General features: G+C 36.0%; 1 protein-coding gene across 1 annotated transcript in view; it reads left to right on the top strand.

Moving 5' to 3' along the window:
• Khdrbs2 (KH RNA binding domain containing, signal transduction associated 2) overlaps positions 1–21911 on the top strand; it is a 456644-nt gene that overhangs the window by 408395 nt on the left and 26338 nt on the right. Inside the window, exon 7 of the mRNA XM_087898049.1 lies at positions 12353–12435. Coding sequence (XP_087754175.1) covers positions 12353–12435 — 83 coding nt within the window. The remainder of the gene's footprint in view (positions 1–12352; positions 12436–21911) is intronic.

The raw sequence follows: 21911 nt of genomic DNA on the forward strand, positions 1-21911 counted from the left end.
CCTGGCACCACAGGACTATAAACTTGCACCGAATTGGTCATTGGTCTGTTAGTCAACTGGAATGAACATACTGCTGTCAGATTTTTAACATGTCTAACAGAATTAAGGAAAATGAGGTTAGAGAAACCCTACTTAGAATAGAATCTTTTCCAAAAAACACAATGTTAATATCCTCTTGTAGTGTTCTAGAGAAAAATAGCTAAAAGGTTCTAGGAGACTTAATTTTAATTATAGCCTTGGAACACTCTCTAATTAATGAAGCTTTCCTCTGTCTCCACCAAGCACTAAATTTTATTATTTTTATTAATGTAGGTTTCGTGGTACCATTTGTATTATATAGCTTTATTACTAACAGAAAATTAATACAACAGCTAATGATTAAGAATCACCTACTTGGAAACCTAGGTCACAAATAGTTTAATCAACAAAAATAATTAGCTGAGCCGTGGAACATGTGCAACTTTGGAAATTAATTATCAGCTATTTCTTTCAGAAACTGGAAGTAGGCTTGAAATTAATATATTTTTAGGGAAAAAATTAAGATTCTGCATTAACTTAAGAGCCTCACTAAGTATATATGTCTGAGTTTAGGTAATAGCATACCATGCTTGGCAATGTTTATTGCTAATAATAGATAGGAAAGGGTCACAGGGCAACACTCTAACAGGTAAAGTATTTTAGGAATCTATGAAACAAAAGGACTGCTGAGAAGGGAAGATCTATTAAATTATAATTATGACATAAACACAAAGGTACATGCCATAATCTACTCACCTAATCTTCAGATCCTATCCTACACAAACATGAAAGTTCTACAATAAATAATCTGCCTGTTCTCAACCCTGAATCCCTGTTGCAGGATTTAATTCTTGTGAGATATAATCTGCCCTGGGCTCTGACTATCCCCATTCTTTCTTCCCTGGTATAACAAGGACACCCGACCCCGGTTTCTCTACTTGTTCTGCTGTCTGAGACAATTCATGCCACTAGCAAAACTGAGCATCAGGCAGCCTCCCCTATACCTTATTTTGAAACCTTCTGTAGTTGACTTTTTTCCTGTAAGACGGTCAGCTTGGCCAGCTGCCTTGGGATAAAAGACACGAAGGGACTGAAGCCAAATGAATATACACCTCACTACAGATCTCTTTGCTGCAAGTAGTATAGCCCTATGTTCCAATCTTAGAGTCTCATGCCATGGGCTACTGTCCAGAAAACAGAATCAGAGTGGTTACCTTGTAAGTACATAACAGTGCCCTAACTTGCAGAATTCTTGAAATATTCTCTCAAAGCCACACAATAACTTGAAGATAAAACACTACATTTTTTTACAGGACACTGAATATTTTGTATAAATTTGTAGAATACAAAGTGATACGATTTGTGAATACACTGTAAAATAATTTTGAAATAAACTTAGCTATCACCTCAAACACTTAACATTTTTGAAATAATATTTAAAATTTTCTCTTGGGAACTGTGAAATCATGACCTTCTCCTGACTGTTCTCATCATGTTGTACAATAGAATAAAGGCTGCTCTGTGCTTCCTGTTTGAGATTTTGTGCTTGTTAACAATTACCTCCCACCATCCCCACACTTACCCTCTGTAACCACCCTTCTTCCTATTCCTGTGAGTGAAATTGTCTTAGTCCCCAGTTTAAGTGAGAGCATGTCATGTCTGTATTTATGTATTTCTCTACCTCTCCATTCTGTTGTCTCTAAATGCATGTTTCTGGTATGTGAGTTCAAGTGTACTCATTAGAACAGAATAATTTTCACTTCATTTACATATATATGTATATATGAATGAAACATTGCCGTTTTATCTTCTCTGGTGGATTTATGAATTTGCATTAGTTTCCTTGGAGGTTAGTGCGTTAGTAATACAGAACACTGGGTCATGTATGCTTGGCTGTCAGGGGTATTCTAGTGGTTGATCAGAATAGTTAGTTTCTTAAGAGGGTATCTTTTAGAAGCATGCATGCCCTTGCAGCATCATATTTAGTATACAGACTCACAGAAATATTGTCTCATAGCAACACTGTACATGAAGACAATTATATCATAGAACATTTTGTTTAGGGCCTTGTTCACTGAATTCCTAGAAAAATCCACAAATTTAAGTATTATTTCCTTAGAGCTAAACTGCTGAGTGTCACCTATATTCACATACTTGGTGTATGTGGCCTGTGTTTTGGAATGGTTTTCAGTGTATAATGCCTTCCCATGGTAAGAGATAGCACTTGTTTTTTTAGTAACCAAAGCTATCCATCAGAGGAGTATCCAGGTGTTGCTATTGAGCATCCTAACTGGAAGCTATTCTTTGGAGATAAGAAGGCTGTGGTTGGGATAAATGGTATGAGAGAAGAATAGATAAAAAGAAAAAAAATAGATATAGGAAAATAAAAAAACATGAAGTTGGTTCGGTAGAGGGGAATGATTGGGGAAAGTGGTAAGAATATGATCAAAATAAATTGTGTGACTATTTAAAAATAATAAAAAAATAACGAAAATTCATTGGAAGACACCATTAGAGTCGCATCTACTTTGCAAAAGCCCATTTGTATAATGCAAAGACTAGACTGAATGAGAAACATACCTAGAGATATGTAAGACTTAAGAATGAAAGTGTTTAATTGTGCAAGCCCACATTCGAGAAGCACTGATCACGGGCATTGATAGCTTATGTACTAAAGAAATAGTGACTGTAAACTATTGGAATTTTATGTTGTTTCTTTTATAAAATTTTATCTATATCTTACAATTAGAGCTATTACATAAGTACTATATGAGGGGCGCATGCTCAAAGCAGTCTGCATTTTATTGTTGAAATCTCTAAGCTAAGAAAGGAACAAGCATTTAAGAATTACAAATTAACCACATTTAACTAATAAATGTCAAGTTCCCATTTGACTGGATAATTACATTCAATAATATTAAAGGTCATCATTTGCAAATTGCCTTACTGCCTAGCATTTTAATTTTTAGTGAAAGATTTATGATTCTGACCCTCATAATTAAATTACTTAATTCTAAATGTTTTATGGCTTTGTTATTATTGATTGTTGACTTTATTTTCTTTTTATCTTCCTTGCTTTGGAAATGAAACAATGTTTCCTTTTATTTGTTTTGTTTTAATATTCATTGACTTTTCCATAATGTATAAACAAATGCTAAATCTGTCACCTTCTAATTTAAAATGTAAATGAAAATATATGTAGATATCAATATGAATTAACTTTGCAATTGAGAGACCTGAAGACATGTCTCTGCAGTTAAATAAACATACTACTCTGGCACAGGACCTGGGTTCAGTTTCCATCACCCACATCAGATGGCTGAGGACTACACGTAACTCCATCTCTAGATATTTCAGCATCCTCTTGAGACCTACATAGGAACCTGCATGCACACACATGGTCTACACACATATATGCAACACTCATCATCTACACATAAAATGACAAGGAATAAATCTAGAAGTTGAAATGATTTTTTGTTAAACCATCATAGTATACAAACACCGGGTATTTTAAGACATTTCACTTTCCTTTATATTGGGACCTTTAGATCTGTGTATTTTAGTCTTAGTGTTACATTACACTGCAAGAAGCTGCCAATATTTCATCACTGGACCTACAACACTGACCACTTCCTATGGTCCAACTTAACGTTTAAAACAGGAAGAAAACTGCACAGAGAAGTGGCACTGTCCGTGACAAGCTTTCGCGACACTGACTTCCCAAAATACAGAATGAGAGTCATTGTAAGCTGGATTTTTAAATGAGAATTCTGTTTTCACCTTTTATTCATTTTTTAATTGGCACATAAGTTGCATACATTTGTATGCTAATATATAACTTTTATGACTTGTGTGGTTAAACACGTGGTTTCTTGCATCTTAGACAATGCTTTCCACTGATCTGTACCCAAGTTCTATTTGAGTTTCTGATACAATGAACGTTCAATCTTGAGTGAATATTTTTTTCTTTCAAATGTTGATCATTTCTTTGTGCTAAAAACTGTCAAACGTTTTCTTCCATCTGTTTTGAAATGTGTTTGTTTTATTGTTATCTACATTCATCGTCAGTGGCACATGGAAACTTATTTCTCCTCTCTAACTTGAACTACATTCCCCTCATCCTTCATACTTTCTTTCCTTAAGTGACAAGAAAGCTTCAAACTTCATGAATGTATAAATATGTATTAATTATAAAAACCCTATTTTTAGTGTGATGAGATGGATCAATTGAAAAAATCACTTGCTATAGAAATTTGATTACCTGAGTTCAATCCCCAGACCCCACGTGAAGGTATAAGCAAAGAACTGACTCCATAGATTTGTTCTCTGATCTTCACACCAGACTAGATTCTCTCTCTCTCTCTCTCTCTCTCTCTCTCTCTCTCTCTCTCTTTCTCTCTCTCTCACTAAACTTCTTCCTCTCCCTCCCTCACTTCTCCCTCACAAACATGCACACAAAATACACACAATAATTTGGGAAAAATTCCTGTAACTATTTATTTTATTTTCACTCTTGAGTATTGAAATGAGATCCTTGTTTATGATATGCAATCAATCTACCCCCAAAATATTCCTATAATCCTAAAAGATATTTCATATACTACTTATGTTTCCATTTTTCTATGGGGTAGTAATGGTAGCAAGAATAAAACAAGAAATTCTCACTGATCTGTGGTAAATTGAAAACAAACAAATATCAACAAAAACATATACATGAATATTGTAGACCATTGCAGAGTGGAGTCTTGTTTTATACAATATGATCATGAATGTTTTAGCTGAGGATTTTCCTTGAACTACGCCTTTCTTCTCCATAGACACTGGGTGCATCATGATTATTTCAACTACTACCTGTATATTGATAGCTCACAGGCACTATCTCTCTAGTACATAATTTCTAAATTTCAATTCCCTTTGTCCAAAACCTATAACTAACTCAGAAATGGATTGAGGTTCTCCTCTGATATTCTCCTTTCCAGGGAATATACCTAAGCCAACTGATAAGAAAACTACATCAGGTAAAGCTTTCTCAGATTTCTGTACAAAAAAAATCAAGATTTCAATAGAAATGTACAAGCCATTTTTTTTTTAAAAAAAATCTAGGTATTTAGAACTTTGGATAGATGAAGGTACTAGAAGTTCACAACTCAGAACCTGATATTCTTGGTGGCTCATCATGATTTAAATTTATCTTCTGTTGTGCCTAGAAATGGAATCCTTTCATCCACCTTAACTGTGCTCAGGTGCCCTCAAACAAGTATTTCCAGCAAGAGCCTTCCTGAAAGTTTCTTTGCAGTTCCTAGGCAGATTTAGACAGTCCTCCAATGTGCTCTGTGCTCCCATAGTACCTCCTGTGTCTGCAATTGGAGAACCTTCCAATGCTATTTCAATTGTATAGACATTGCCTGATCTCCTCTGGTAAGCTATCTTTTTTGAAATTTTCAAGCAGTTAGTGAACTGGTTTCCAAACAGCCTTTAAGTTGGATACGTTTAAAATTAAGTAGATTGCATTAACAATACATCTAGTAAACACAAACTCTTGTGTTTCATCACAATTTGTACTTTCTAGTATGGTGTCTGCTTGACTGATATGATTTACAGAATAGTGTTCCCATTCAAGTCAGGCTACATCAATTTTCAATCATGACAGTCACTTGAAAGCAAATGTGGTGCAGGTATTTACACCATGGATGACAAGGACAGTTTCTTGGACTAAGAAGCTGTGGATAGCATGCTATTTATGAAGATTCATTTGCAGGGTCTATTTTGATTACACCCTCTGCATTTAATGCAATATAAAGTTGATGAAATATTTTTCTAGAATGGGATGATCATTCTTTAAGCTAGAGCAATGTTGCACATATCAGTAATGAGCAAGTGATCTGCTGATAGAAGTATTGAAAATTTTACTTATATCTGATTTGCCTTTGTAAGTAAAATGTCATGTAACATTCATTGATCAGAGGCACAAATATTTATCAGCAATCTGGGTGTCTCCTTATTAGGTTAGATATTTGTCAGGCATTTGTTGTGTCATTTGCTACTACAATGTTAATGTAAGAATAGAATTATAAAACGCAGTGAAGTTTTGGAAGAATTAACAAAATCCTCTGAAATTACATGTGAGTGGAATTATAGAACATCCCATGATTCATTTGTAAGTAATATTCTCTGTAACAGCAAATTTTACAATGTATTTCTGAGTTATTCCTACATACTGACGCAATTTCATTGTAAAGGTACAATGAGGAGACAACTGCACAAGGGCTTCCAGTGATAAGCTTTATTTTTCAGTGTGCTGTATAACTAATCTCTAAGCAATAACAATTTCAGTGGGTTGTACTAAGTCAGGAGAGACACTTTAGTAATTTGAAGCTTGTGTGTAGAGCCTGTGTGACAACCCAATGTTGGTATAGAAGTTACAGTTCAAGAATGAATGTGTAAGTCAAACTGACTCCTTAAGAAGAAACATTAATAGACATGTAAAAGGAGATTTCTTACATTTTCTTCTTTTTAAAAATGGTTTGTTTCTTTTTTATTTACATGTGTGTTTGTGTGTGCACGTGTGTGTGCACCTGAGTGCACCGGAGGAGGGCTCACAAATCCCTACCCCAGGTGTACAGCTATTGATAATTGAAGTTTGCTGGAAGGGGGCATCAGTTTTCTTCAGAGATGCCACCAGCATCGGGTTTTCTGTGCTGCAATGAATGACCACACACCAGGAGCTCCTAATGTGCAGTAGATCCTCAACAAATGTCAGTGGAACAAGTACATTCATGAATGAACCAAAATCAAGCGAGACTCTTAGTCCCTAACCAAAATTTCCAAGAAAACAGTTCAGAGGGCTAGTTCTTGAGCAATCTTACATTGGGTGTAGTGTGTTTTAGCTTCCATGTAATTAAATTCCTGTAATAAGATTATAAGGTGGTTGTTATCATTTCACCAACATAGGAGCCAAGAATAGAGAACCATGGTGGTGTTTCTACACCAGAATTGGCAGTTTTGACAGGAACATGAAGGCAGGATGACTAGAGTGATCACCCCTTAGTTGTGAACCACATCTACATGTCCAATTTCTAGAACACTCATTTTTTTTCTAGCTCCTTCAGAAAGCCAGGTTTATTCAGGGAGGATTGACTTATGAATAATTTATGATTTTGTTTGAAATGCTTAGACTGGACTGTTGGCAAACATGTTGTTTGTGTGACTGTGGACTAATTAGTGACCATTGGCTGTTTTGCAGAACTATTTATTTTAAACATCTACACACATACAAACACATTAATAAACACTCACACTTATAAAAACTTTGTACTAAAAGTTGTTTATAAAAATATTCCAAATATTAGAAAACAAAAATAATGTATGCATATTAATATTTATTTTACTTCATTAGTAACTAATTTGTAGGAAGAATTGAACTTTACACTTTATGAAATTGTAGATTAACAGAGAAACTGTCTCTCTATTCTAAGAATTTTCTGTGTAATATTTTCACAAAAGTAAACGTGTACATGTGAAAATAAAATCCAGTAGTCCCCCCAGAGTTAGCTCCTTGAGGAGTCCATGGTATTCTCAAAAAGGGGTGGGGTTGGGTAATGCTACAAAATTCTACAAACCTCTCTGGGTTTGATTGATTTGAGACAATCTGTATCCAGCTTGTAAAAGGTTATTCTTTGTGTTGCATCAGTAACTCAATATAGATTTATCAGATGACTATGCTATGGAATATACTATATTAAATACCACAGGCCTCAAAAAAAAATGAGCAACTGTGGAACTGTGGTATACTTTTTTCTTTTTTCTTTTTTTTTTTTTTTTGAGTCAGGGTTTGCCTGTAGCTTTGGTGCCTGTCCTGAAACTGGCTCTGTAGACCAGGCTGGCCTTGAGCTCACAGAGACCCACCTGTCCCTGCTTCCCAAGTGCTGGGATGAAAGGCATGCACCATCACTGCCCGGATATGTATCCTCCTTTTTCTTTAAAGGAGTCAAAATTATAAAACCCGAAAAAATGAATAAAGCACGTGTGTAGACACTGTGGGTATCAGTGACAGCAAATGGCAGGTGATAATAACTCAGAGGTCACTACATGCTTGGTAACTATAAAAAGCACTTCCTTAAACAGTATCACATAATATGACCTTGAAGAATAAATAGAATTTCAACACAGAGAAATGAAAAAAACAAGAATCCAAGATATCAGCGTCTTAAAAACAGGGACCTACCCTGACCCCAGCTCAGCTAGCTGTTTCCACGGGATATAAATTGAATATGCAAGATAAAAATACCAGAATTCTTTTCAATCCCTACCTTTTATTCAAAAAGAAAGTATAAAAATATCCCGAATAAGAAGGGAAGAGGAATGCAGTCATGCGGTTTTGTACTTATTTGGTGGAGGAATCAAATCTTTGGAGACCTGTTGTAGGTCAGCTCAGTCCTCTCATGACCCACTGTGGTAGATTCCATGGAGAGTGTCCCGAGATGCTCTCTGACAACTCTTGAAAACCCCATCTGGCCTGGGAACTGTTGTCCACAAAAGAGAAAAGTAGATTCTTGGGTTGAGAAGAGGCTGCTTAAACTAGCTGTACCGTGGGAGCTCTCTCCACCCCCCATGAGTAATGCATGTGTATACCTAAAGTGAAATCATCCATTTGAAAAAGGTGGATATGAAAAATTCAAGTCAAAGTCAAAGTAAGAAGAATCACACAGGACCAAAAGATGCATTACAGTTCTAATCTATGATACAAACTTGATTAAGAGGTCTTAACCTGCAAGAATATAAGGGTCTGGACTAAGAGAGCTATTGATCTATCCAGAACAATGGAAGGGGAAGTCTAAAAAGCAGAGCATGCTAAATATTTAGAGCTCCATGTGTGGAGTCCTACTATTCAGTCACTAGTCATGAGAATGAGATTCCATCAGTTGTAGTAAAGTGTGTGTAATTGGAAGATATTAACTTAAATAAGCAGGCACAGCCAAACAAATGCTGCATGTAATCTCCTATATTGAAGCAAACATTTCCACCTGAATGTGCTCTCATGCTCATATCAGATACACAGAGTGAGGGAAAGTGGACACAAAGAGGCTGCGTTTGAATAGTGTGTGTTTAGGGCATCTGTGAAGCCATTAAACACTAAATGGCAATAACACATACAATTAACACACATAATTGAAACCTAATAAAAGACAACCACAAGGAGAAGGAGCACCAACAACTGAGAAAGCATCCAGAAAGTGAAAGAAAACTAGAATCTTTATCATATATAAGAAGAGATGCTCAACATCAATATGCAGTGGAACAATCAGAAAACATTAAATCAGAACTTACAAAGGTTAATGGAAAATTAATTTCCATAAACTTATTTCTATGGTTTTATTTCAAATTTTATGTGAGTATACAAAAGCAAAAATTTCATTGACTGCCGGAGTCAGTGTATAATTGCTGTGAAGACACACCATAACCATGGTAACTCTTATAAATGAAACATTTAATTGGGGTTTGCTTGCAGTTTCAGAAGTTTAATCTCTTATCATCATGGCATGGAGTGTGGCAGCATGCGCACAGATATGGTGCTGGAGAAACAGCTGAGAGTTCTACAACCAGGTCGGCAGGCAGCAAGATGAGAGTGATACTGGACCTGCCTTGGGCTTTTAAAATCTCAAAGCCCATCCTCAGTGACAGGCTTCCTCCAACAAGGCCATACCTGCTAATCCTTTCAAATAATGCTGCTTCCTGTTGATGAAGCTTTCAAATCTATGAGCCTATGGAGGGAGCATTCCCATTCAAAGCACCACAATGACTTCCATCAACAGTGTATTAACTTCAAGAACTCTAAGAATAAATATGCTATAATATTTTATTGTTATGTCAAAAATTATATAAATAATCTTGAAAGCAATAAAATATCATGCCTTTAAATTTTATGCTAATTTTTCTAAATACTATTTGTTACTAAAAGCAATAAACTATGTCTTTCCTCACAAAACCATGCAAAACCAATATTAGATTATAACTATTTTTGAATTATAGTCCATCTCTGTTTCTAAAATTGATTTGCAAATGGTTTAAAACTGTATATATATATATATATAAAATATCATATGATATACAATATATAATATCATACAATATACAATCGTACAAATAGACAAGGTACCAGCAATTTGCAAATCAATAGGTAAAGGATAAGTGAGGTTTTATCATGTTATCATTTTACTGTTTTCCATAATAACAATTTTCAAAATCTGCCCCTAAAACAAACCAGGCTGGGGAGAAGATGGAATATAAAAGAAATGAAAGGAAGAAAAGGAATCTCTCAAGAATTTTTCACAGTAGAAATTACAAAAAATATTTTCAGCGAAATGGTGAAGTCAGGATGATGGTTAATCTGTTATAAGGGAACTCTGGTAACGAGGTCTTAGGAGCCAGGCATAGTAGATCATGTGGCTGAAGAGATTACTAAGAGTTTGAGGCCAGTGGGGGCTACGCAAAGACAGTAATTAGGAAAACCTGTCCATCTTCAGGCCTAGAAGACCATCTAAGTGAACCAGAGTGCAACAAAATAATAGAGGAAAAGGGCTGTAAAAGAATTACATATCAGAGAAGAGCCAGAAAAGTAACTCCTACAACCTTGTTGACACAAAACCTTCAGTAGTAATTCATATGTAAATAATTTATTGTACTATAACTGATTTTTAATTAATGAATACTGCTTTGATAACTTTGGAATAGCTCATTTAAAAACAAAGATTAGCTAAATTAAAATACCTTTTAAAAATCTCAAAGAAGAACTCATATGTCCCAACAAAAATATGATGTTATCAAAATGAATGAAACAAATAAAGACATGAACTTTAGACTCAGAATATGGTATGTATAAATAGCAATATCAAGTCAATGAAGCTTGGAAAGAAGAAAGAAAAAAATAAATTTTCAAAAATTAGAAAAATATTCCTTCAGTGATAAAACACTACCCTTCAGATTACTTGTTTCAAAATTTTAATCAAGATAGGTGTGAAAATTTTAACAATTTTTAAAACATTTGCAATTTTTAGTTTTAATATCTGGCACAAGACAAAAGAGACTTATAAGTCTCTAGAGTGAAGTAATGGTATGGACTTGTTGGATTGGATGGAAGCATGTTTCATGGAGAAAAATCTATCCAGCAAAGATCTAGAAGCCAAAGTAGGGAGCAGTCATGATGAATGGATAGGGCTCAAGTCAATGACCACAAAAAGAAATAAAACTGACTCAGTCACATAGTGATTGATAGCTACAACAAGTAATTTCTGATTGCTAGCACACTCTAGGATGACAAATCTCCAGTCATTTTGTCAGAGTAATTTACTCAAACATAGCACACATCATTGCTTTATGAGATATAAAAACAATAAAATTTACAACAAACTAAAATTACTTTAATCACTTTAATCTCCTACCTTTCCTTTTATTTGTTTGCAATAACAACCTATTTTATCCCCGAAACTTCATCACATTTTAAGGATCCTGTACTTGAGGTTTTTGTCTTAATAATGATGGTTGTTACAAGAAAACAGTACTTTGAGTAGGATTGCCACCAATAGATTATACCACTATGTGGTTCCTTTTTCTAGATGCTCAGAATCTTTTTGAGTTTTATTCATTTGTAATTCTCTCTCTCTCTCTCTCTCTCTCTCTCTCTCTCTGTGTGTGTGTGTGTGTGTGTGTGTATTTGTGTGTGTGTAGGTATGTGCTCATGACTTCAGGTACCCACTGAAGTCAGTAGAGGAGAGCCACCTAGAACTGGGGTCATTCCCAACACAGACACTGGCACCTGAACATAGATTCCTCTGTATAAAGAGCTAGCATTCTAGCTCCTGAAAATAATGTTACAAAAAGAAAGGATTACATCTAATTTCCTAACTTGTCTTTATTATATATTTTATATATTAAAATTTTAAATGACTCTTAAAATAGACATTTCCATGTCTTTGATAGATTAGAAGTTTAATTGACAAGTGCTAAACCTTTCCAATATACATTTTACTTTTTATAAATTTTTCATACAATATATTTTGTTCATATTCTTTGCCCTCTCCCAACTACACCAAGAACCCACCCCCTTCTTACTCACCCAACTTCACTTCTTTCTTTTTAAGGAAAAAAATCACAGATGTCACCAAAAAGGACAGAAAAAAATTGCAGTATTTTTCATCATGTGGAAATTGTAAATGTATTCAAATATAACCAAGCATGGAAATTAACCCAGGCTTATTAGGCATAAATCTTCAGAAAACAAAAATTATTAAAGCAGACCGATTTGTAAAAGTTACTGTATTGGCGTCTATTTCAGGGGTACGATGATGGCTACGGGGGTGAATATGATGACCAGACCTACGAGGCTTACGATAGCAGCTACGTGACCCCGACACAAAGGTAAGGCGTTTGCCAGCTTGTCACTTTTCCGGGAGCTATTACTGCTCCAGGTTGTATTACACATGTGAGTTACAGTTGTGTGAAGGTTTCAAGTAGTTGACTTATCTCCATTACCTTTCTAAGTTATGAAATTACTTACTAGACCACAAGAGGTAAACAATAGCAACTCTGATGGTAACTCCTGAACTGCAAAGAGAGAAACAATAGCACGCAACTTGAGACAGGGTGATTAGCATACAATGAGCTCTTTAAACAAGCATATACTTAAGGAAGCATTACTGCTTACAGACATTACTTTAATGAACTTGTTATTTCATTAACAAGGCAGGCTCTTGCTCAATGCGGCTATTTTTTTAAAAAACTAATTTGTAATTTTTACTTCTTAAGTAAATCACAAGGAGTTTTTATTGGAAAGCTGAAAATAGGCAATTAGAAAAAATATTTCCAAGAATAAAAAAAAATCCTTTTCTTTTTTTCATCAATATCTGTGAATTGTTGAATATCTCTTTACACTGGGCTAGAATTAGTGATGTTGATAAATTTGTACTACTGGAAAGTCAGATTTTGACATATTGCTTATAAAAAATAAAACTTAACCATTTAGGGCACCCTTGTATGAAGCCCACACATGTCAGCTACAGTGTAACCAGCTCCATAAATAATATATCTGTAGAGAATTTCATCTGCCTGAAAGTTTCTTTGTAATTATGGTTTACTTCCTTCCCATACCATAGAATCTACAAATAGGTTTCGGCTGTACACTTGCCCTTTCTACCCTTTCTACCATGCCATATAGAGAAGCAATACAACAGCATTTTTTCTTTTTTACATGAATATTATTGTGTGTTTATTGCATGAATTAATAAGATTCACTGTAGCATTCTCATCAATGTATTTATCATGTCGATTTATGGTTTCTACTTCCTGGCCTCCCCCACCTCCCTTCTCTCTCCTCCTTTACTGGTGCATTTCCAAACCCCAAAGGACTCTCTTCCACTTTCAAAGCTTTTTTGGTTGGGATTTCAGTTTTTACATTTTTTTTCAAAGTTTATTAAGTTATAAACGTTACCATTTCCGCCCCCCTCCCAACACCCTCCCACTCCCCCCACTCCCCCTCCTCCTCCCTCTCCATCCCTAAGAGCAGTCAGGGTTTCCTGCCCTGTGGGTAGTTCAAGTTCTTCCCCCCTCCCTCCAGGTCCAGGAAGGTGAGTATCCAAACAGACTGGATCCCAAAAAATCCAGTATATGCAGAGGAAACAAGTCCCAGTGTCATTGTTAATGGCTTTTCAGAAAGACTCAGGACCAGCCACATTCAGAGAATCCGGCCACATTCAGAGAATCTGGTTGGATCACGTGCTCGCTCAGTCCCAGTCCAACTGGCCTTGGTGAACTCTCATTAGATCAGTCCCCTTGTATCAGTGGGTGATCGCACCCCTCGCGGTCCTAATTTCCTTTTTCATGTTCTTCCTCCTTCTGCTCCTCATTTGGATCTTGGGGGGCTCAGTCCGGTGCTCCAATGTGGGTCTCCGTCTGTATAGCCATCCATCGTCGGATGAAGGTTCCCTCTGGTCTTGTCTTCTTTGCTCACGTTCTCTTTCCTTCTGCTTCTCGTTTGGACCTAGGGAGTTAAGTCCAGTGTTCCAATGTGGGTCTCTGTCTCTATCTCCATCCATCGCCAGATGAAGGTTCTATGGTGATAAGCAAAATATTCATTAGTATGGTTATGGGCCAAGGCGGTTCAGGCACCCTCTCCTCTGTCCAGAGAACAATCGGGGATCTCTCCTTGGACCTGGGATCCCATTTATAATCAAGTCTCTTGTAAACCCTAAAATGACTTCCTTAGTTGAGATATATTCTTCCCTGATCCCATATCCATCCTTCCTCCCTCCCCCCATCCCAGTCCACCGAGCTTTCCCTATTCCTCCCCTACTCCCTTCTCTCTAACCCTCTCCCCTTCCAACAACCTTCCCACCTCCGCCATGCACCCGAGGTTACCTGGGACTCTTGTCTATTTCCAATCTCCAGGAGGATAACTACATGATTTTCATCAGGTTCACCTTCTTATTTAGCTTCTCTAGGACCACGAATAATAGGCTCAAAGACCTTTAATTATGTCTAGAATCCACTTATGAGTGAAGGTCACCCTGCAGTACTGACTTACTCAGTTTTTACATTTATCGGAAATGAAGCAATATTTGTTTATGAACCTGGCTTATTTCCACTTAAGATGAAAATCTCCATTTCCATTCATTTTTATGCATGTGTCAGTATTTCATGCTTCTTTGTAGTAAATAAGACTACGATGTGTATGTATACATATATAGCATTTACTTTACCCATTGTCCTACTTAGGGTTACTATTGATATGAAGAAACACTGTGAGCAAAGCAAGTTGGGGAGGGCTAGAATTTGGAGGTAAGAGCTGATTCCACAGCCATAGAGTGGGGCAAGAGTGTTGTTTACTGGCTAACTCCCCATTGCTTGCTCAACCTTCTTTGTGACAAAATCCAGGACCACCTGTCCAGGTGTGGCCCCACCCACAATTGATTGATCCCTCCCCCATCAATCACCAATTAAGAAAATGACCTACAGCCTCATCTTAGGGAGACATTTTCCTACTTAAGATGTCCTCTTTATGGATGACTTTAGCTAGTGTCAAGTTCACATAGAACTACCCAGCACACCCATTCTTCTCTTGACCTCCAGCAAAGTAGAATCCATCACTTAACTATTGTACATAAAGCCACAGTGGAAAGAAGCTGTCAGGAATCTCTTTCCTATGCTGATTTCATTTCCTTTGCAAGTGTATCCATGTGTGCTGTGGCTTAAAAATATGGAGGTTTAGCGTTTACAGAATGATGATTCACTATGCCATTTTTAGTATTATGTTAACTTCTTACAACAATGCAGTGTATGTTTGCCCTTTGTACAACCTTGTCAGAATGTTTTAATTTTCCTTTTTCTTGGTTAGTTTTCATTTTCACTGTTGTGAAATGAGCTTCCAGTGTAATACTGATTGGCATTTCTTTGGTGGCTAAGACTATGACATATTTTTTCTTATATTTATTGGGCCTTTGTGTTTTCTCTCTTTTTGAGAAGTGTTTATTAAAATCATTTATACATTTTTTGGGTTGTTTATATTTTGACCTCTACATCACATATGGATATCGATTATCTGTCAGATAATAGCTGGCAAATATATTCCTTCCTGTTATTGGATTTTTTCTTGCATTCTTAGGACTATTTCCCTATGTGATAAAGGAAAAAACTGTTTTTATTTAACAGAATCCTGTTTACCAATTCTTGATTTTTTTTTTCTACTGATTTTGTAGTTCTACCCAAAAACTCATTGCCTGTGCTGGGATCATAAAATGAATTTCTCTGCTTTCCTCTGGGAGTGTGAATTTCAAGTCTTAAGTAACATTTTTAACACATTTTGAGTTGACAAGTTTGAGTTTAGACAAGTTAAGAAATAGAGATTTAGTTTCGTTTTTCTACACGTTTTCTCTAGTTTTTCCATGCCATTTGCAACAGATGATGTCCTTTGCCCCAATTTATTATACAATATATTTTCAGTACCCTTGCTGTGACTGGGTGGGTTAAAGATCTGCTGCTATATTTATTGGTACTCTGTCCTTCTGTTCCATTGGTCTACTTGATTGTTTGCATGCTAAGATCTTCTCATTCTTTATGAAGATTTCAGCATGGATCTTTAAAAATAAGATTACTTTAGTATTCATTGTGTTCTCAAATAATTTTTGGAATTTTTTTCTCGTACTATGAAGAGTGTAGTCTTAGTTAGCATTTCTATTATTGTTGTGAAACAACATGACCGAAAGCAACTTGGGCATGAGAGGGTTCAGTCCATAACCCTGGGAAGTCAGGGCAGGAACTGATGTAGAGACCTTAGAAGAACACTGTATACTAGCTTTTTCTTCAAAGTTTGCTTAGCCTGCTTTCTTACTTACTGCAGGACCAACTCCCCAGGGTGGAACCACCCACAATGGACCGGGCACACCATCAATCAATAATTAAGAAAATGCACGATGGGCTTGCCCATATGTCAGTCTGGTGGGAGCATTTCCTCAGTTGAGGTTCCTTCTTCCCAAATGATTTTAGCTTGTGTCAAGATGGCATAAAACTAGCTAGCAAAGATATCATGAATATTTTGATGAAGGTTGCGGGTTTTTTGTATGTTTCCTTTAGTAATATGATATTTTGAGTTTTTTCCACGTTTTAATGCAATGCTATTATAAACTTCCATAATCATATATGATGCATTTTTGATAATGTTCACCTCCTAACCATCCCTCTAACTCATTCTAAATCTACCCTTACTCCCAATTCCTTCCCAAATTCGTGTCAGTTTTTATTTTTATTTTTATACTTCAGTATTTCCAGTTTGTGTTTTCCTTATACTTCTGGGTGTAGGGTGTGAGGCGATTCACTGGAGTATCGTCAACCTATAAGCAAAGAGAGTAGCTGTCATTCTTAGTGTCTATGAGTTTCCCAACCATGGGTTCTTGACCAGGTTGGCAGTAGTACTAATCATGTGGTTTCTGCCCTGCAGCCAGCCTTCCCTCTAATCAGGAAGTGGTTGTTATCTCCCTTAACATGCATGTCACTATTGTCTTCATGTTGGTCATTATTGTAGCTCACAGTGTTCACAGCTGGGTCAGGCTATTAATAACTTTCCTCCAAAAGCAGCCTAAATAGCAACCACCTCCCAGAGCTATGAAAACTAGAGAACAAGGAAGAAGGTCCCTGGTTACTACCTCTGTTTCTCCATGTCTTATGGCCAAAATGTATGGTATCTTCAAGAACAGAGTTCTACCATCAAATTATGATGGACAACCAAAAAAAAAAAAATGACCCCTAAAAAAGCCTGAATGGTGGGGGCGGGCTCTCCAATATACTCCCAAACAACAATTTGAGGGATGGTAACCAAAACCCAGCATTGGGCTTTTTTTTTTTTCTTAAAGCACTCTCTTAATATGGAATTGTTTATGTCTATGTAAGTACTTTTACTAATTAAAATAAGGAATATAGGCTTCCTAAAATAAATAACAATAATTCTCATCGTGTAATTTGTAATAATCATATTTTTTGTTTTGTTCATTATCATTTAATCACTGCTAATACAGAATCTTTCACTAGAAGTAATACATAATTCAAATTCACCCTGGCCTACATAATGAGTTCCAGGCCAATCAGGGCACCATAAAGAGACCATGTCAAGAGAGAGATAAAGACAAGGGATGAAAAATGAGGAGATAGAGACAGAGAGACAGAGAGAGATGAGACTTGGAAACTTTCAAGATATTTTCAATAAATGAATTTAAATTAATATATTATGAAAGAACTATTATTTTATAAAATTGAATAGAGATTTTAGGATGATGTCAGTATTTATTACAGATAAGCACATGAACACTGGAAAATTTGTTGACAAATGAATGAAATGTTTAGCCTTATGATATATTATTAGTGTATCGACATAGGAAGAAGGTATGATTAACAATTCAGCTGGGGGTAGAGCTCAGTGAATAAGTGACCCTGTAGTATGTATAAAGCCCTGGTATCCATCCCAGCTGCACAAAGGACTAGTTAAATAAGTGATAATAATAATAAATAATGTATACGTAGTAGTATAGGAACTGGAGGGACAATACTTAATTTTTTAATGATAATATAATATTTGCTGCTAATGATTTGTGTAAGGAGTAATTTGCAACTCTGTATGTATTTATATACTTAGAGAGTGAAAAAGTGCTAGGAATTACATATGAAATGAAGTTCATTTTCTCAAATTCTGATTTTTTTCTAAGATGACTCCCTTATTAAACTATTAAAGCAAAACTTTCTCATTTTTTTAAACTTTATTATATAAAAGAAAAATACTACAAATAAAAGACATTATATATGAAATTAACCATATCCAGAGACTGAAACTCAGTGACCTTCCTGACAGAGAAGCTGTGGAGCTTCACAATAAATTTTTTGCTTTCACTATTGAATACATTTTAGGCACTGCCATAACCAAAAAAACAATGACAGAGTAGAATTAGAAAAAATAATGTAAGACTCGAATTAAAGGAGAAAAAGAAATAAAGTGAAAAAATATAGGAACATATGACTGCAACATTCATGAACAGCTTGAATATTTTGGTAGACAATACAAAGGATATTTGTTTTATTAAAGGGAAAGTCAGAAGAAGTACTGATATTGGTTTCTGACATCAAAACAGGAAATGTGGAATCCATCTGGATGATTAGTCGGTAGGTGAATACAGAGTCATAGAAATTAGAAGGCAGAAGTCATGTGATTCCTCCCCGGAATCATTGTATCATCCTTGCAGAGGTTCCAGGGGAGTTCACAAGGTAACAACTGTGAAAGTTCGCCCAGAGTTCAAAAGATGGAACAGCTTAATTAATCTCTCATTGCTTTGGAAGGCACCATGACTTCTGAAATTTTTCAAATGAATTAGGAAAAATTCTGTAGACTGCTCAGGAGACAGCTTAATTGAATGATGTTAATGACAGCTGAGGAATGTAATGTTATAAAGAATCTCCAACCGGATTTTCCCCGTGATCTCAGAATAAGAGAGAAAGCAAAGAATAGAACACAGAGTTATTATGCCACCTCCAAATTGCAGAAGTACAACTGCAGTTTCCAGGGTGACTCACTTTCTAGAGTCTTTGGCTTAAAACCAGTCACACTCTGTGGTAACACCTTTAACTGGGCCAAAGAATTTTGTATGCCATTTATCACATTTTTTAACTCGCCCTGGAGGCATTAGCATTTTCAGAGATACCTTTCTAACATCACACAATTTCATGAAATTTTTGTTAACATTTTGCAACTGAAAATATCTATATCAAAACAAATCATAGATGAGGAAAGTAACTTATTTATTTAGATATGAATGGTATTGCCACGAATAAAAATTAAAAGGTCAGGTCTGAAAATTTGATTCTAATAGCAACAATTTTACATGGATGTGAAATGCTAAGATTTTATAATTTCTTAGTGCAAAAGAATCCATCTGTGTGAATATCTATAATGGTTAGGCGTATACAGTGTGTGGGGTGCAAGATGGATGAGGCACTCGAGGTAATTTTAGGGAAGTGTAGTTAGGGGACTATTTTCCCTGGCAGAGTACCACAAGGAAGAGTCCGGTCCTGTGAGAGGTCCGTATTCCTGTGGCTGAGTTGTTCTGCAACCCAAAATGGAAATTATTGTGAGACAGACAGCCCTGTAGGAGAAGCCACTAGACATGAGCTGACCCGTTTACTTCAGAGTCAGGCAGAAGAATAAAGAACTTGTAGGTAATGGCAACACCTCTGCCTTCCCCACAGTCTCCCCCATGGATCCCACTGTCTTGATCTTTTAGGAAGCAGAGAGTATAAATGATCCAAGAGACAGAGTGGTCATTAGTCATCCTTCCAATAGAAAAGAAGATAAAAAAGATGAGAACATTAAGACCAGTCGAAGAGACCTCTCACAATATCCAATCATTTGTAATATACCTCAATAACTAGTAATTGTAATGATCCATGGCAGCTGCCTGAAGACTGTAACACTGGCGGAAATTGCTATGGAAACAGTCCCGCATTGAGGTTTGAAATGATTTTTTTTTTATTTGTGAAAATATTTACTTGTTCTTACAAAAGTACAGTGAATATATGAAATGCATATTGGCTAGGAAATGTACCTTTTTAAAGTTCTTGTCTCCTTGCTAGTCATATCCTTAACGGTAGGAACCCTCATTTTCTTCCTCAAAGTTTGCTTGCCGTCAGAGCATCACCGGGCAATAACAGTTCAGTGCGAAATTGCTCTGCTGTGTTGAGGGGCTTTATCTCCTTGCGTCATTATGTGAGCAAGGCACCAGTTTCTAATTCTAGTTAATTCCAAAAATAAATTCAAACTCATGTCTCTTAAGTCTACAGCCTTAAAAAGAAAGACTAATAAATACTGCTTGGAACTTTGGCCTGGATCATAAATTCAACAGATTTCCAATACACACCTAAACAAAACAGAACAGGACACAATAGGACAGGACAGAGAGACAGAGAGAACACACATGCAGTGTACTAAGAATGTAAGGCATTACTTTCAGTCTTTAAAAAAAAGAAAGAAAAAGAAAACAAAAGAAAAGAAAAAAGGCTGAGTGAAGAATTCTTCTAAACATGAGAAAAAAATCAAATTAATTATTTTTTTCAGGCTGTGAGTTTAAGGTGAGATTTTTATTTGATGCTAAGTTTACAGAAAGCCTTCTGATAAAAATATGCAAGTGAAAACTGTACAGTAGCTTAATAAATGCTCTGATATTAGGCAGACAGCTTGTGTTGCTCTTTGGAATCACCATTCATAAAACTGTTCGCCTTCATTCTGTAACTTGATTCTCTTGTCTCAACACTGAAGTCCATGATATTATTGAATCTACAGGATTATTGGATTTGAGATATTTTCCCACAGCTATTGCACAAGTTTGCTGTGTGTTCATGCTATCTACAAATCTCTGCATGAATAAAAAGTAGATTTCACATCGTTCGAATTTAATCTCTACTGAATGAAACTTGGTGTCTTGATGCCCTCGTTGCCATTGATTTCAGATAAAGACCTTAGAGAGACAGCCTAAATATAAGAGAAACAATGAATTTTCTCAAATTATCCACTGTTTAACAACTTATTTTTTATTAGTTTGAACTGAATTTCCATGATAACTAGACATCTTGCAAAAATAAACTTCCCACGATACTTTAACAAGACCAGTTAAAAACCACATTGTCCTTAGTTGCATGAATGGTCATCTTCCACAGGAACCCAAGGGCCCCAGTTAGTTATTGAAACCTGGTCACCTTTCTACAGAGATGAAAAGATCTCTCCTCCCTAGGTTAATGTAGAGCTGGAGAACAACTCAGCAGGAAACCTGAGAAACAAAGGTAAGCCACACACAATCAGAGCTCCAGGAATTAATCATTTTAAGCTGTCAGAAACCCAATGTGTTGCAAAGGGCTCATCATGAAGGCCAGGCTGGGGGAAATTCTTGTTTCAGTGATAGGTAGAGAAGCTTGGCATCACCAAAAATAGACAGATAGATAGATGATAGATAGATAGATAGATAGATAGATAGATAGATAGATAGATAGATAGATAGATGACAGGTAGGTATGTAGATAGTTAGATAGACAAGCAAACAAATAATAAATAAATAAATGAGACATATTTAATGTGTAGTTGAACACATTGTGGAAGGAGTCAGGGATGTTGTTAAATAAATGATTATCAAAATATAAAACAAAATGTGGCAGCCAGGCTGTGGTGTCAAAAACCTTTAAACCCATCACTAACTCAGGAGGCAGAAGCAGGCCGATCTCTGTGAGTTCTCGGCCAACCAGGTCTACAAAGCAAGTCCTAAGATGGCTAGGGTTATTACACAGAGAAACCCTGTCTCAAAAAACAAACTCACAAA

This window comes from Myodes glareolus, chromosome 18 (assembly GCF_982192425.1).
Source record: "Myodes glareolus chromosome 18, mMyoGla1.1, whole genome shotgun sequence".
Classification (NCBI taxonomy): domain Eukaryota; kingdom Metazoa; phylum Chordata; class Mammalia; order Rodentia; family Cricetidae; genus Myodes; species Myodes glareolus.